A 14,116-nucleotide genomic window follows, 5' to 3' on the forward strand; every position below is an offset into this window, starting at 1 on the left:
GAATCGCTTTCCTTTTGCCAGCCCTCCGCGGCTGCAACCACCGTGCGGGACTAAACGCCGCCTGTCACCACCCGGCAGCCTTGCTGGCGGCTGCCCAAAGCGGTGCCCGGCACGGCCGAGCCGCGAGCCCCCCACCTCCCCGCAGCCCCCCCGGGCGGGGCGGGGCGGGCGGGCGCAGCCCCGGGGGCTCGCTGCGGGCCGGCGGCGCCTCAGCGCCCGTCAGGCTCCCGCGCCCCGCCGGCGGCCGGCTCCCTCCGCTCACTTTTATATTTGCGCGCCCTTTCGCTCCTCAGTGACGTGTCCCGCGCCGCGCCCAATCGGCTCGGCTCTCTGGTCAGGACAATGGAAGGGCCGCGGCCAATGGGCGAGGCGGCTGGCTTGGCGGCAGCCAATGGGCGCGGGGCTGTGTTGAGAGTAATGTTACCAGCGCCGAGAGTGTGAGGAGGCTGCGTATCGATCCCGCTCTCACAGCCATTGCGGTGCATTGGGCTACACAGGGACCCAGGCAGCGCTGGGGCCGGGGCGAGCGGCCGGGCGGGCGTCTCTGGGGCTGGGGGCCGAGCGAGGGCTGCGTGCCGACTCTCACACGGGTGAGTACGCGACGGGGGGCCGCCGGGCCGGCCGGGCGCGCTCGCAGCGGGCCGGGCAGCCGGCTCTGCCCGCCGCCGCCGCCACACCGCCGCTGCTGCCCGGCTGCGGGGCACCGCACACAAAGGCGAGGCGGCGGGCTGCGCGCCCACCCCCACCCCCCCCCCGGGGAGCCCGGCCCTCGGCGAGGAGGACGGCGGGCGAGGGGCTGGCAGTGCCCGGCCGCCGCCGCGGGGGCGAGGCGGGGCGGCGAGGCGCCGTGCCCTGGCCGGGAGAGGCTCCCGGAGCAGCGGCGGGGCCGTCGCTGCGGCAGGCGGGCGGGAGGGCAAGGGGGGAGGCGGCGGGGAAGCCGAGCCGGCGGCCGGGCCGCGGAGCCGCTCGCCCCGGAGCCGCCTGGCTGTAACATGGCTGACGGGAGCCGCGAGCGAGAAAACAAGGCGAGCGGCGGCTGAGCAGAGAGGAGCTCGGGCGGGCGGGGGCGCAGTTCGGGGGAACTTTTTTTTTTTTTTTTTTCCTCTCTTCCCTTCCAGCCGCCGCGGGGGCTGCGGCCGTGAGGAGGAGAGGAGGAGGAGGAGGAGGAGGTCGGTCGTGAGGAAAAGGGGGGGCTTTAAAAGTCGCCGGAGCTGCCGCCCGCCCGGTAGCAGGGGGGTCCCCGCCGGGGCTCTGCCCGCTCCGCCGGGGCTCGGGCACGGCGCTGGAAGCGCGCCGGCCCCTTCTCCCCCTTCCCCTGCTCCCCCCTCCGCGCCCACCCGCTCCCCACCTCCCCCCTCAGCCTCCCGCCCTGCCTCCCTCCTTCCCTCCCTCCCTCCCCCGGCTGCAATGGCTGAGCCCGTGCGCCAGGGTAGCGGGCGCCCTCACACAAAGGGAAGGGAAGGGAGGAAGGAGCCATGTTCTGTAGACGCCAGCGCAGCGGCCATTCCGCGCCTCGCCCGCCGCCGCCGCCTCCTCCTCCTCCGCCCTTTCTCCGGGGGGGGGTCCCGCGGCCTCCCCGCCGCGCCGCTGGCTGCGGTGAAGGCGAGGGGGCGCTGGGGGTGCCCCGCTCTTGCTCAGCGCACAAAATGGAAGCAGCCCGGGCGGCGGGTCACCTCCTCCTCGTCCTCCTCCTCCTCCTCCGCCAGGAGCCTGCGCCATGCCCGGGCGGCCCGGCCTCATGGCGGGGGGGGCGCTTTGTCTCCTCACGGCCGGGCGCGGGGGGCTGAGGGGTGTGTGTGTGGGGGGGCAACGGCGGTCGCCCCCCCCCCTCCCCCCTCGCTGAGAAATTCGGCGAATAAACTTTGAGGGCGCTCCCGTAATAGCGGCGTTTTACTATTTCTGGCCATTTTTAGCCCCGTTTCTCGCCCCCCCCCCCCCCCCCTCCCCTCACAAGCTCGCCGCCCCCAGCAGAGCTCTGAGGGGACCCGCGACGCCCTCACCACCCCCCCACGCCGGGGCCGCGTCCCAAAATGGCGGGAAGGCGGCTTTTAAACGGCCTCACAGGGCCTCGTCTCCTCACAGGGCCTCCCCGAAGCACCCCCGGGCACCCCACGCTCCTCCCCGGGGCTCTTCAGACACATTTCTCCCCACCCCCCCTTCTCTTTCCCCCAGGGCCCGCTCTGGGAACGATCTCCATGGCGAGGCAGGAGCTGCTCCTGGTGCTTCAGCCCCCTTCTTGTTTACTTGACAGAAACTTCAAACCGGACGTGTTTAGTCACGGAGCAGAAATCTGTTTCTGTCTATCCGCCAAACCGATAGGAAACGCTGCCGCTGTGGCAATACGGGCAGGCGGCAGGGTGTTTTTTTCTGTGTTTTTTTTTTCTTTTTTCTTTTTAATTCCCGCTGAAGGGCAGAGTTCGTCAGGGCGCGAGTGGCTTTTTCCAGGGAGCTGTGAAGAAATGCTCCGAATGTCTGGCTGGGGTGTGAAAGCTCCAGGAGGGTGTTTTTTAATTCCTTCTCCGGCCCTGAGAGAAGCAGCTAGTTCTCTCGCTGAGCACAGCCTTACTAGGCATATGTAAATGTCATACTTCTCACGTCCCCGGCTTGGTTATAACATGTTTGAGCGCAGTGGCTCATTCCTGTATTTCTAGGTATACGTATGAAGAGTAGTTTTTTTTTCATAGCGTACTTAAAGGAGAATGATAATATATGGCATATAAAATAATGAATATTTTTTGCAAATAAGCCCCAAAGGTCTACAGGGCACGGTGATAGAAAGACGGGCTATTTGAAGAAAGAATTTAGTAACTGAGAAGGCCAGCTGAGACAGGATATTCAGGTACTTTTCCCCCCATTTCTTTCAATATAAGGTATGTCTTTAAAGCCTATGATTGATACACTAGGAATAAGAGTACCATCTCCCTTGTGTTGATGCCAGCGCTTGCCTACAGATTGCTTGGAAGCAACATTTTTGTTTGTAGGAGACCAGAAATACAAGTTTTGAAGGCCCTTTGAGATTTCAGGTTAGTTGTATGTGCCAGGTTACCTCAGACAGTAATGGTAGAGATCTCTGGTAAATACTCCAGAAGATAAACTTTCTTCAGAGTATGATTTTGGAATACTGCTCTGACAGGTCTCGTTTAGCATAGTTGTTCTTCGTGGCTTACTTCCTTCCTGCCTTGGCCTGTAGAAAGTAAAAGTTGTAAAAGTGTCTTTCTTGCTTTGCTACAGAAAATCATCAAAAATGGGCAAAGGCGATCCTAAGAAGCCGAGAGGTAAAATGTCTTCATACGCCTTCTTTGTGCAAACCTGCCGGGAGGAGCACAAGAAGAAACATCCAGATGCTTCAGTGAACTTTTCAGAGTTCTCAAAAAAATGCTCAGAACGATGGAAGGTAGGAATAACTGCTTAAAAAAAAAAACAAGCAAACAAACAAAACGAACAAAAAACACAAAACCTTAACTGCCTTCTGTGAAATGTTCAAGATCGTCAATAATTTATTTAAAAGTTCAGCTTTTAGGTATGTAGGAAGTACAGTTGTAAGGTGAATGATAACTATCCATCGTTCTCGCCTTACCTTTAGCTCCCTCAACTGATTTTAGAATGTATCTGGGTGTGCTTTTCAATCTTAGAATATTGTTTTAATTGCCTTACAGACTATGTCTTCTAAGGAGAAAGGGAAGTTTGAAGATATGGCAAAGGCTGACAAGCTTCGTTATGAAAAAGAAATGAAAAACTATGTACCACCTAAGGGGGAAACAAAAAAGAAGTTCAAGGATCCAAATGCACCGAAGAGGCCTCCGTAAGTAGATTTTTAGTCAGGTTATATGGTTCAGGACCATCGCTCTAAACTGTATCATCTATAAAGTGATCGTTTTGTCCAGGTTTGGGAGCTTCAGAAGAAGTACAAGATTATACCACTGGTCAGGAAAATCAAGATAGGTTGAAATTTTAATTATGACTACTAGGTTTTTGTCTTTAGGTTGTCCCGCTTTAGTGAAGGTGGAATAATGTCAGCTTTTAAAAGCAGGTGCAAAAATCTATGACGCGCAGTTGTACCTGATGTATCCAAATTTAGTGAAGAGGGTTGTTCTCAAACAGAATGGTGATAAAATGTTTCAGGCCCTGTTCTTACCACCTGTTGGCTTGAGCAGGAATTTTAGTTGGCAGCCCGTTTGAAGTTAGAGGCTTGTGCGCAAAGCAGGCCGGAGGGATGATCTTGCGCAAAAACAGCCTGGGAGATTTCGGCCATTGCATAGAGACTACTAACTTTGGATTCACACAAAATACATGTTGTGTATGTGATTTAAATGAAGCTAATGCTGAAACAGGGAAGTTCCTGTACAAAAGGCTGTCTGTATCTGGGCTGATGCTGTCATTTGGAAATCCTAATTTTCACAAGAAGTTACTGCTGTTTCCCTGCCTTCAACAGTTCTGACATAATATTTGCTCTCCTGTTGCCATTCAGTCATTCTCTTAAGAGTTTCCTCTGCATATGGTGTATAAAATTAGCCCCTCTGGGGGTCCTGCCAAAAACGGGACCAGATGTGCGGCATTACTCGGAGACGAGGATGTGTTAAGTTTTCGTGGTAGTTTGTTTTATTCTATTATCTTCCATTGTAATTAATCTTTGCTTCGCTTTTAGGTGATGTTCCAAAACGCTCTTAAGAAACAGTAACAAAGGTCACAAAACTTTCTGTTACAGTAGGTTAAAGTCTAAAATTAAAATACTTTTTTGGTTTGTTTTCTTTTGTCTGTAGTTCGGCTTTTTTCTTGTTTTGCTCTGAGTTTCGTCCAAAAATCAAAGGAGAACATCCTGGTCTGTCCATTGGGGACGTCGCAAAGAAACTGGGAGAGATGTGGAACAACACCGCCGCAGATGATAAACAGCCTTATGAAAAAAAGGCTGCTAAACTGAAGGAGAAGTATGAGAAGGTAACGCTGACATTCATGGAGGTGGTGTGGGGAGAGCAAACCTCAACTTAGACCCTTTCCCATTCTCGTGTACTCTTAATCCTTGAAAATTGTGTTGCAAATTACCATATACAGATGACAAATGTCATATTTGCAGGACCATGTCACTCAAAGGGGCATCTGGTTCATTCTTGTAGCGCTGAATTGCAGTCCTCTGTGTTGAGTGTTCTTCATTCATCTGTAATTCAGGACCGTCAGTGATGCCGTCATGTCTGTATTGTTACTAAAACAATAGGTCACAGCAGTATCTGCCTTAATTTGGTAGTATTAAGTAACATCACTAAAGAATTAAGTGGGTCTCTTGTTCTGGAGGTGTTAGGCACTGATGAATGTCCCCAAATATTAGAATAAGTAAAAGAACATAGATGCTGGTTTTAGTTTATTCTTGGGTTAATATCAGGACGCTTACAAGAAGCTAGTTTTAAGACACATTTTTTTCCTGTACCTACTTTGTGTCTAGCTCCTTTCTAGTAATTAACATAGTTAATAATACATACGAAGCAATATATCATAGAGTTCCTTGAATTATTAAAGCTTAACCCCGTCATAATAACGGCAACTGTAGTCGCACGTTGCGCACACAGTAGTGCTGGGGGTGTTTTTATTTCCAGAGGCAGATTCCCATCCCAGGATGAGGAAACCACAGGGGGAGGGGATGCGTGTCAGCTTGTACTCTGATTCTGCTTTATAGTGGTCAGAATCCGCCTATAGCTAATATATGCCACGGATATCAATACATTTATGTGCCGTGACCTTTCTCTGGCCGTTTCTCCTGCTGACAAACAAAACCACCTTAAAGCTGTAGCATTACAGTGAGCAAAGTGGCCCCTTTTGGACCTAATTATGTGCTGGAGAGGAATTAGAGGTCTAGGTTTCCTGTGTTGTCCTTCTGATGCAACTAAAAGCTCTCCAGTATGGTGACTGCTCATACATACAGCTGCGGCAACACATCAGAAACTTTTTATATAGTTAAATCACTAATCTTTAGTCTGAGATACCTTCATCTTCATTTCGTACACTTCAAGACGAGTTTTGAGGTGCAGTAATCTCAGTATTTAACTGATTGGCATTTGACGTAGTAGATACTATCTTCTGAAAATCTAACGCTAAGCTTTAAGAGAGTGCGAGGAAACTGAGGTGAGGGGCATAATGTTTACAGGGTGGGGAATATTAGAAGATTTGGACCATCTGTGTAAAGGCGTTCACGTTTCTCCGTAGCTGATAAGTGTAAGAGTCCTGTAGATCGATTCTGGAACGTAATTGTTTTTATGATTTTGGCATAAAGCTGGGAAGTCTCACTGTTTTTCTGGTTTAGTCTCCCAAGTGCAGTTTTGGCTTCCTATAACAGGAACTGAATTTTGTGCGTTATAAACCACTAGAATAAATTTATTGCATGCAGAAGGTGGCACTGTCTACCCTTTAATCAAAGTTGTTATACCTTTTATTTTGGAAACTTCAGCTAGGCAGAATTCTGTATAATTGCTCTTTGCTGAGGCATAACATTACAAATACTGTGCAGTGTCATCCTGATGTGTTTTGGATGGCTAATTACGATTTTGTGTCTCAGATAAGTATTTTTCTGTGCGTTTCTTCAGCCATCCTACAAGGTAGGGCTGGAAAGGGACCTTAAGAGGTCTCCCTTCGCTTCATTTCCTTCTGGGGAAGCGGGTTCAGCTGTGCCTCTCTTTCAACCCATTCCTAAAAGCCAGACAGTGGAGATTCCTCACCAGCCTTAAGCAGCATGTTCCAGCACCTGAGTATCATTTGTGAGTTAGAGGGTTCCCGTTCCCTTGTTCTCCTGGTGTTGGGCCTCGGTTCACTTTGTTGTAAGTGGAGCTGCGACTCAAGTGTCATTTGGAAGGTGCTCGGAGCTCTTGACTGGTTAAACTTTAAGAGAGATTCTTCCTGCTTTTCTCCTCCAAGGATATCGCTGCATACCGGGCCAAAGGGAAGGTTGATGCAGGCAAAAAAGTAGTTGCCAAGGCCGAGAAGAGCAAGAAGAAGAAGGAGGAGGAGGAAGATGAGGATGAAGATGAGGAGGACGAAGATGACGAAGAAGAGGAAGAAGAGGAGGATGAAGATGATGATGATGATGAATAAGTCTCTTTTAGAGCAATTTCTTTCTTGTCTATAAAGCATTTAACCCCCCTGTACACAACTCACTCCTTTTAAAGAAAAAAAAAAATTGAAATGTAAGGCTGTGTAAGATTTGTTTTTAAACTGTACAGTGTCTCTTTTTTTGTATAGTTAACACACTACCGAATGTGTCTTTAGATAGCCCTGTCCTTAGTGGTATTTCAATGGCCACTAACCTTGCCTGGTACAGTGTGGGGGTTGTAAATTGGCATGGGAGTTTTAAAGCAGGTTCTTGTTGGTGCACAGCACAAATTAGTTATATATGGGGATGTAGTTCAATTCTCATCTTCAGTTGTCTCTGATGCATCATAAAAAAAAAAAATAATTGTTGTTCTGTTAACTGAATACCACTCTGTAATTGCAAAAAGGAAAAAAAAAAAAGTTGCAGCTGTTTTGTTGACATTCTGAATGCTTCTAAGTAAATACATTTTTTTTTTATTAGTATTGTTGTCCTTTCAATAGGTGCCCTTGAAAATCATACTTTTTCTTTTCTCTCTTTTTTTTTTTTTTTTTTGAGGGGAACTCCTTTTGCTTTATTGAATGCCCGTTTGGGATCACGTGAATATTACAGTTTTCATCTTTCATATAACCAGCTGATAAACAAAGCTTTGATCTACATACCCTGCATAATCATGATAGGGTAAGAAAAGAAATATATAGGCATATGATGAAAGAATATTCTTCCGTAACTGGAAACAAAACAAACAAAAAACAAATTCAATCTCATCAAACTGATACTTGTTCAGAATTTTGTGAAATGTAATATTCTATTGAGTTGCATGAGTTTACCAGTCTTGGAGAGTTGAGAAGTATAGAGTTCAATTTTACAGAAATGAAATACTTCGGGGGAGGGGAGGGAGGGGGTGTTAAATTCTGTCCTAGAAGGACCCATAGGAAGAGGGTATGTCCATCCGGTGTAGAGGAATTTACAGGCGTGACTCCGTTACCATGTAATGGAAGTTGTGTTTGTAAATCTCTGAACACTAGCGAGAGATGAACATACCTAAAATGTGTAAAGTTAAAAGCATGAAATTACCATATTTTTTGGTGACAGGTCTGGCGACGGCCACGGGCTTTATACCATGAAACTCTCCTGGTAGCAAATGGCCCACGAGAAATGATTTTTCTTTCTAAGATTTCTATAAATGGTACCATTATTATTTGTTAAATCTATGTAAATTCATATTTGTATTCTTGAAATTCTAGTTTTAGCCCTTTAAACAAAGTTGTATATTGTCTCAAATTGAAAATGAGATAAGATGTATTTTTCCTGTTAGGTTTTATACCGCACTCTTGATGTTTGCCCATTTTTAAGTTAAATATAGCTGTATGGAAAAGTACATTTTATTAAATTTTGCATTAAAAAGTGAAATGTTTATGGTATACCAACAATGTCTAATTTGGTCAAATACAGTTCTCTTCCAAAACCAAAGCTAAGGGTTTTTTTGCATATTTAGTAAAACTTCAAGTGCTGGCAACTGTAACTATTTTCACATATACCTGCTTACCAGTTTGGGGGACAATTTGGCAATTTTGTGGTTACAAAATTATGGTTCTCTTAAGTGCCAGTGTTTAAAAGGAAAAAAAAAAAAGCATTCTTGTAATTTTACACGCTTTTGTGATGGAGTATTGTTTTGTTATACAATTTTGACTTTCAGATTCTTATTTCAATTTGCATTTATGTATAACTTCAGGAGAAATATTGAACATCTGAATCCTGGATGATACTAATAAACTAATAATTGCAGAGGTTTTAAATACTTAGTTAAATGGCTCACTTAATATCCTAAAGGGTTTTCTTTCTTTTTTTCTTTTTTTTTTTTTTTTTTGTCGTTGGTGCTTTCAGATATGTTTGCATCCCTGCTTTCTGTTTCAAACAGAAGGAAGATGCCCTTCAGAAGATGGTGATACAGGCAACTTAGGACAGATGAGTTTTGTTTTTAATTGGATGGTACCTGTTCAAATGATCCTAACCGATGACAAATTTTTGGTGATGAGTTTTTTTTGTTGTTGTTGTTGTTTGTTTCTTTGGGTCATCAGAGAAAAGTAGATGGAATTCTGGTTCTTGGAGCAAGCGTGCTTAATGAGATCCCTGTAATCTTGTGCCTTTGTTCGCAGCGCGCGGTGTTGACAGATGTAACGTAGAGGTTACAACGTAGAGGTCAGCTGATCTTGATGTGCTTACCCGCCAGCAAGGCGTGCTCGCCTTTAGCTCAGGGGTTAACAGGTTGATAACAAACAGCACGCTCAAGGCTGACGAGGGCAGCTAGCGTTACAAATGCTACTTTCTGAGGAAAGGAACCCCCAGCAATATTCTGCAGAGGCTGATGATGGGTGAGAGGTGCTTGACAACCTCCAGAGCTTTCCTGAGTGGCCACGGTTTTCTTGTGAGCAGTTGGTAGGTGCCCGTAAATCAGTGGAGCTTGCACTTGTTTATCAGATGAGTTAGCGGTTGTTTCTCCTAGAACACCTGAAGTGATGAAACCATTGCTTTTTGGGGAAAAATACCGTAGCTAGGTAGATGGATTCTCTGAAAATACAAGTTTCTGAGAGCTGTTGCTGGAGAGGACCCCCCTGCTCACTGCGTCTGGTCCCCCGGGAGCTCTGTCTGGCAGCTAGGTCATCCTGACAGTAGGCGCAGCCTGGTTCTCAGCAGGAGTAGGACAAACGTGACTACTACGAGGTTACCTGAGCTGAGGTCGGTTAATGCTGACAAATGTCAAAACAAAAAGCATTTTTGAAGAGCTTTAACCCTCAAAGAAATGCTTGTTGTAGAGGAAAAAGAAATCTAACCAAAAAACGGGATTGGTTTGGTGACGTGAAGAGTAATAAGTAATTATATCTTGAATGTCATTTAAATTCATACTGATTTCACAGCTGTTTATCTAAGTTAGCCTAGAGTCCTGGAAGGAGATGCAGTTGCAGCCACTGGCTTTATAGGTACTAGTTATAATTTTAAACTGGTTTAACCAGATGTAGAGAAAGTGTTCATCCCTTCTGCAGTACTGTCAGTGATCGCAGTTTTTGCTATCTAGCAAAATCTTGAGCTTATTTAACAAAATGTTTCCAGGTAGACAGGCCACTAGAAGTCTGAAATAACAGGTATCGAGTGGCTGAAAAGAGTTATGCAGCTTGGTTGGGATAATGCTGGCACTGCTGACGCTGGGCCCCTGTAAAGCTGCTTTCAGTAGCATAACAAGCCTGTCGTGATGGAGGGAAGGCCGAGTAATAGCTGTTGTAGGGTTGCTGGAAAGTGAGAAGAAGGGGTTGAGTAACTCCACCAGAAGAGGAGCTGGTCAGACTGCAGCAGCAGCGTCCGGTTGTTTATATGGGTGATGAGCAGAGCTTGAAAAAACTTTATTAATTTTCACTAGCCTAAGGGTTAAAAGAGCTCGTTAGAATAAACGGTCCGGTTTTGGCTTCCCAGCTATGCCTAGCAGAGGATGAACGGAATGAAGCTAACGAGCTGTGTTGGGTCACAATACGTTATTCAATACTGAATCCGTAACAGACATGGCAAAATACAAAGGCAGTTTTTAATACAAGGGGTAATTAATTAGCACCATTTCCAGGGTCTGCCTGTAGTAGCTGACCAGCTAGAGGCTTCTAGGACACAACCGTACCCGTCGGTTATTGATAACGGTGAGGTTCCAAGTGTGCTCAAACAACGTTCCTTCCTTATGCTCTCTAGCTTACCCTCACACCGTACTTAACTCAGGACTACAAACCACATCTTTTTGGGTCTGCTTCAAGAGAAAATGGCCACGTGTGGCATTTTGCTCGGGCAGGCTGCGACAGGCATCATTTTAGACCCCGAAATACGTTAAGGGGTGTTGTACAAGTGAGTTAGTCCAATGCAATGCTGAAATGGGGGTGTTAAAAAGTTTTTTTCCTGGACTTTGGTACTGGATTGCACCCTACATCTGAAAAAACACTCGGCGAGTTTTATTCATGTAATAAACTTTATTTTAAATTAACACCATCTCTTATTCCAAAATCACATATTTGTAGACAAGCTTTCACGCTTTCTTTCATTGAGTAAAAAAACCACGAGAAGTAAATCTCCAAGAGTTTTGTATACTTCTGTAGGAATTGTCTTCTATTTCGTGTACATCGTGCTCCCCGACTTTCCTTTGACAGTACCTCAAGCTGAAAAACAAAGATGGATTTTTTTTTTTTCTCCCAATGGATTTGCTATTAAGAATGAAGGTCAGATTGCTCTTACGGCTGCTTTCTGCTATTGAAAAATACGGCACGGGTTCTGTTCCGAGAGTACCTCATTTTGAAATCCATCTTGCTGAAGTGATTGCTGTTAAAGGTGACCTGCAAGAGAGACAAGACTTCCCTTTTGCTACTTCACAACGGAATGAAAGACTTCAGCTATAAATGAGCTTAGTCTACCTGTTTTCTGCACCAGAAGCTCCTGCCCTTCAGGAGAAGTGCTCGGGATAAAGCTGCACGGCGAGACCACAGAGCAGCAAGGAGCGAGTGAGCAAGGGAAGTGTGGATTTTTAGTTACACCTTTTAAAATTTCACTTATATCGTTAAAGCGCGTTTAACTTAAATGGTGAACACTTGGCACAAAGGAAGTTCATCCTAATGATTCCAGCAGCCCTTCATCTATTAAAGTGGCAGAAGCTCAAATAACGCGTTTCTGACCTCCCAAAAGTTCTTCAAGAAAAACAGGAAAGACCAAACTCGACGGCTTGAATGTCTGGAAAAGACCCAGCTGCCTGCACGCCTTAAAGCAGCGAGAGGTCACGGTTCAACTGCTCCTTGAAGCTGCCTTCCAGAAAGTCACGCTTACTGAGGAGACACCGAGGGCTCGCGCTGCGACGTTTGGGGAGCGAGTTTGCTAGGGGGAGTAAAAATAACAGCTAAGAAACGTGTAGGAACACACTGCACACACACAAACCCCTTGCGTTGCTCTTGAAACTGAAGTGCATGAAGGAAATGGGACTGATGCCCACCTGCACTCCTGGAGAACGAGAAGGGAGAGCATCACCCTGCCCACTCGGGGGCAAGAAGGGCAGCAAAACCTTGTTTTTTTTCACCTTTTCCCTGCAGGAGCCAGCCACATTTTCCTCAGTGTGGAATCGAGGGTGAGGGCTCAGGCTGGAGAGAGGCTCCTATGTGGGCTTGAACCAGACACGCAGAGGGAGCCAGGTGGCAGGCTGGAGATAAGGATCGCTGGCGCCAGTGCTGCGAAGAATGAGTAAAAAGCTAAATCACGGTTCTCTAAAATAAAAATAAAAATCTAAAATTTACGCGGTGATGATTCCCAGAAGAGAGAACTTGTAAAATGTGGGCTAGCAAATGATTGAACAATGGTGACTCATGTTTTATTATCAGACCTGACTAGCGGTGTTTACACCCGTTTTAGTTTTGTTGACGCGTGTTTCTAGCAGTACCTTCACGTAAGGATGATGCCACGTACAGGCATTGTGTTCGTAAAACCGATACTGGAAAATGGAGGTGAGGATTTGGAGGACAGAAGGGTTGGGTTTAGCTCTGTGAGATGCTGGTGGCTGTCTGCCCCCCAGGGGGGGCATGTGGGGCCGGGCTGCGTGTGTGCACGTGGTCGTGCAGTCCCCTGGCTCTGGGTGGGCAGGAGTGAGTCCAGTTGCTCCTGTGCCTGGGTTGACCAGGTTTGGGTCACAGAATCCCGAAACGACTGAGTTTGGAAGGGACCTCTGAAGGTCACGGGGTCCAACTCTTGCTCAGGCTGGGCACCTCTGAGCAGAGCCTGGCTCCGTCCTCTGCACCCTCCCTTCAGGGATTTAGGGGCATGGATGAGATCCCCCTGAGCCTCCTCTTCTCCAGGCTGAGCAGCCCCAGGTCTCCCAGCCTCTCTTCACAGGAGATGCTCCAGTGCCTTTGTCAACTTCATGGCCCTGCGTTAGACTCTCTCCAGTATGCCCAGGTTTCTCGTGCTGGGGAGGCCCAGAACTGAGCCCAGAACTCCGGATATGGCCTCACCAGTGCTGAGGGTCCTTTTGCTCTTCCTGAAGCTAGGAGTGATATTTGATTTCCTCCGGTCTTCAGGCACTTCTCCCAGTTGCTGTGATTGACCATAGGTTATAGAGTGGCCTCACAATCATATCTGCCAGCTCCCTCAGTGCTCGTGGGTGCATCCCACCAGGGCCTGTGGACTTGTGAGTGTCTGGTTTGCTCAAGCATTCATTCCCTGACCTGATCCTCTTCCACTAAAGTGTATCTTCCTCGCTCCAGCCTTTCAGCCTGGCCTTTTCCTTCCTGGTCAGTCCTGCTGGCAAAGATGAAGGCAAAGAAGGCATTCAGCACCTCATCCTTTTCACTGTCCCGGGTAGCCAGGTCTCCTTTTTCCTTCAGCGGAGGGCCCACATTGTCCCTGGTCTTCCTGTTGTCACTGATGTCCTTGTAGAAGCCATTCTTGTTGTCCTTGATGTCCTTGTAGAAACCATTCTTGTCGTCCTTGATGACCTTGGCCAGATTCAGTTCCATTTGGGCTTTTGTAGCTCTACCCCTAGAAGCTCTGACAGTATCCCTGGATTCCTCCCAGGTCACCCGTCCTCACTTTCACCCTCTGCAGGCTTCCTTTTTGTGCAGTTTGTGAGTTTGGCCAGGACCTCCTTGCTCCTCCATGCAGGCCTCCTGGTGTTGTTTCCTGACTTCCTCTCTGTTTGGAAGGATGGCTCCTGAGCTTGGAGGAGGTGATCCTTGAATATTAACCAGCTTTCTTGGGCCCCTCCTCCCCACAGGGCCATATCACACAGGACCTTACCAGGCAGATCCTTGAAGAGGCCAAATTCTGCTCTCCCAAAGTTCAGGGCTGTAAGTTTTAATGCTGCTCCCTGCCCTCAGGATCCCAAACTCCCCCATTTTGTGGTGACAGCAGCCAAGGCCGCCTTCAACCTCCACATCCCCACCAGCTCCTCATTGCTGGTGAGCATGGTGAGCCCCTCTCCTTGTTGGCTCCTTTATCCCTTGGAGAAGGAAACTATCACCAGTGTGCTCCAGGAACCTC

At 47.7% G+C, this 14,116-nt stretch overlaps 1 protein-coding gene across 2 annotated transcripts; it reads left to right on the forward strand.

The window, feature by feature from the left end:
- Positions 1-384: 384 nt before the first annotated feature.
- Positions 385-8,868, forward strand: HMGB1 (high mobility group box 1). Of its 2 annotated transcripts, none has more exons than XM_035542609.2 (5): positions 385-590; positions 3,232-3,394; positions 3,657-3,802; positions 4,761-4,935; positions 6,898-8,868. In XM_035542609.2, the coding sequence occupies exons 2-5, from the start codon at positions 3,245-3,247 to the stop codon at positions 7,072-7,074; spliced, it is 648 nt and encodes a 215-aa protein (XP_035398502.1). In that variant the 5' UTR covers positions 385-590; positions 3,232-3,244; the 3' UTR covers positions 7,075-8,868. The 2 variants fall into 2 exon arrangements, with proteins under 2 accessions (XP_035398502.1, XP_050564338.1); XM_050708381.1 differs by lacking the exon at positions 385-590 and adding an exon at positions 2,186-2,839.
- Positions 8,869-14,116: the final 5,248 nt, after the last annotated feature.

This window comes from Cygnus atratus, chromosome 1 (genome assembly GCF_013377495.2).
Source record: "Cygnus atratus isolate AKBS03 ecotype Queensland, Australia chromosome 1, CAtr_DNAZoo_HiC_assembly, whole genome shotgun sequence".
Taxonomy (NCBI): domain Eukaryota; kingdom Metazoa; phylum Chordata; class Aves; order Anseriformes; family Anatidae; genus Cygnus; species Cygnus atratus.

Bases quoted from the DNA above. Each gene is read 5' to 3' on its own strand.
- HMGB1 (XM_035542609.2), top strand. From the start codon at position 3,245: ATGGGCAAAGGCGATCCTAAGAAGCCGAGAGGTAAAATGTCTTCATAC. The intron at 3,803-4,760 runs GTAAGTAGATTT...TTTTGTCTGTAG, and splicing joins AATGCACCGAAGAGGCCTCC to TTCGGCTTTTTTCTTGTTTT. The intron at 4,936-6,897 runs GTAACGCTGACA...TTCTCCTCCAAG, and splicing joins TGAAGGAGAAGTATGAGAAG to GATATCGCTGCATACCGGGC.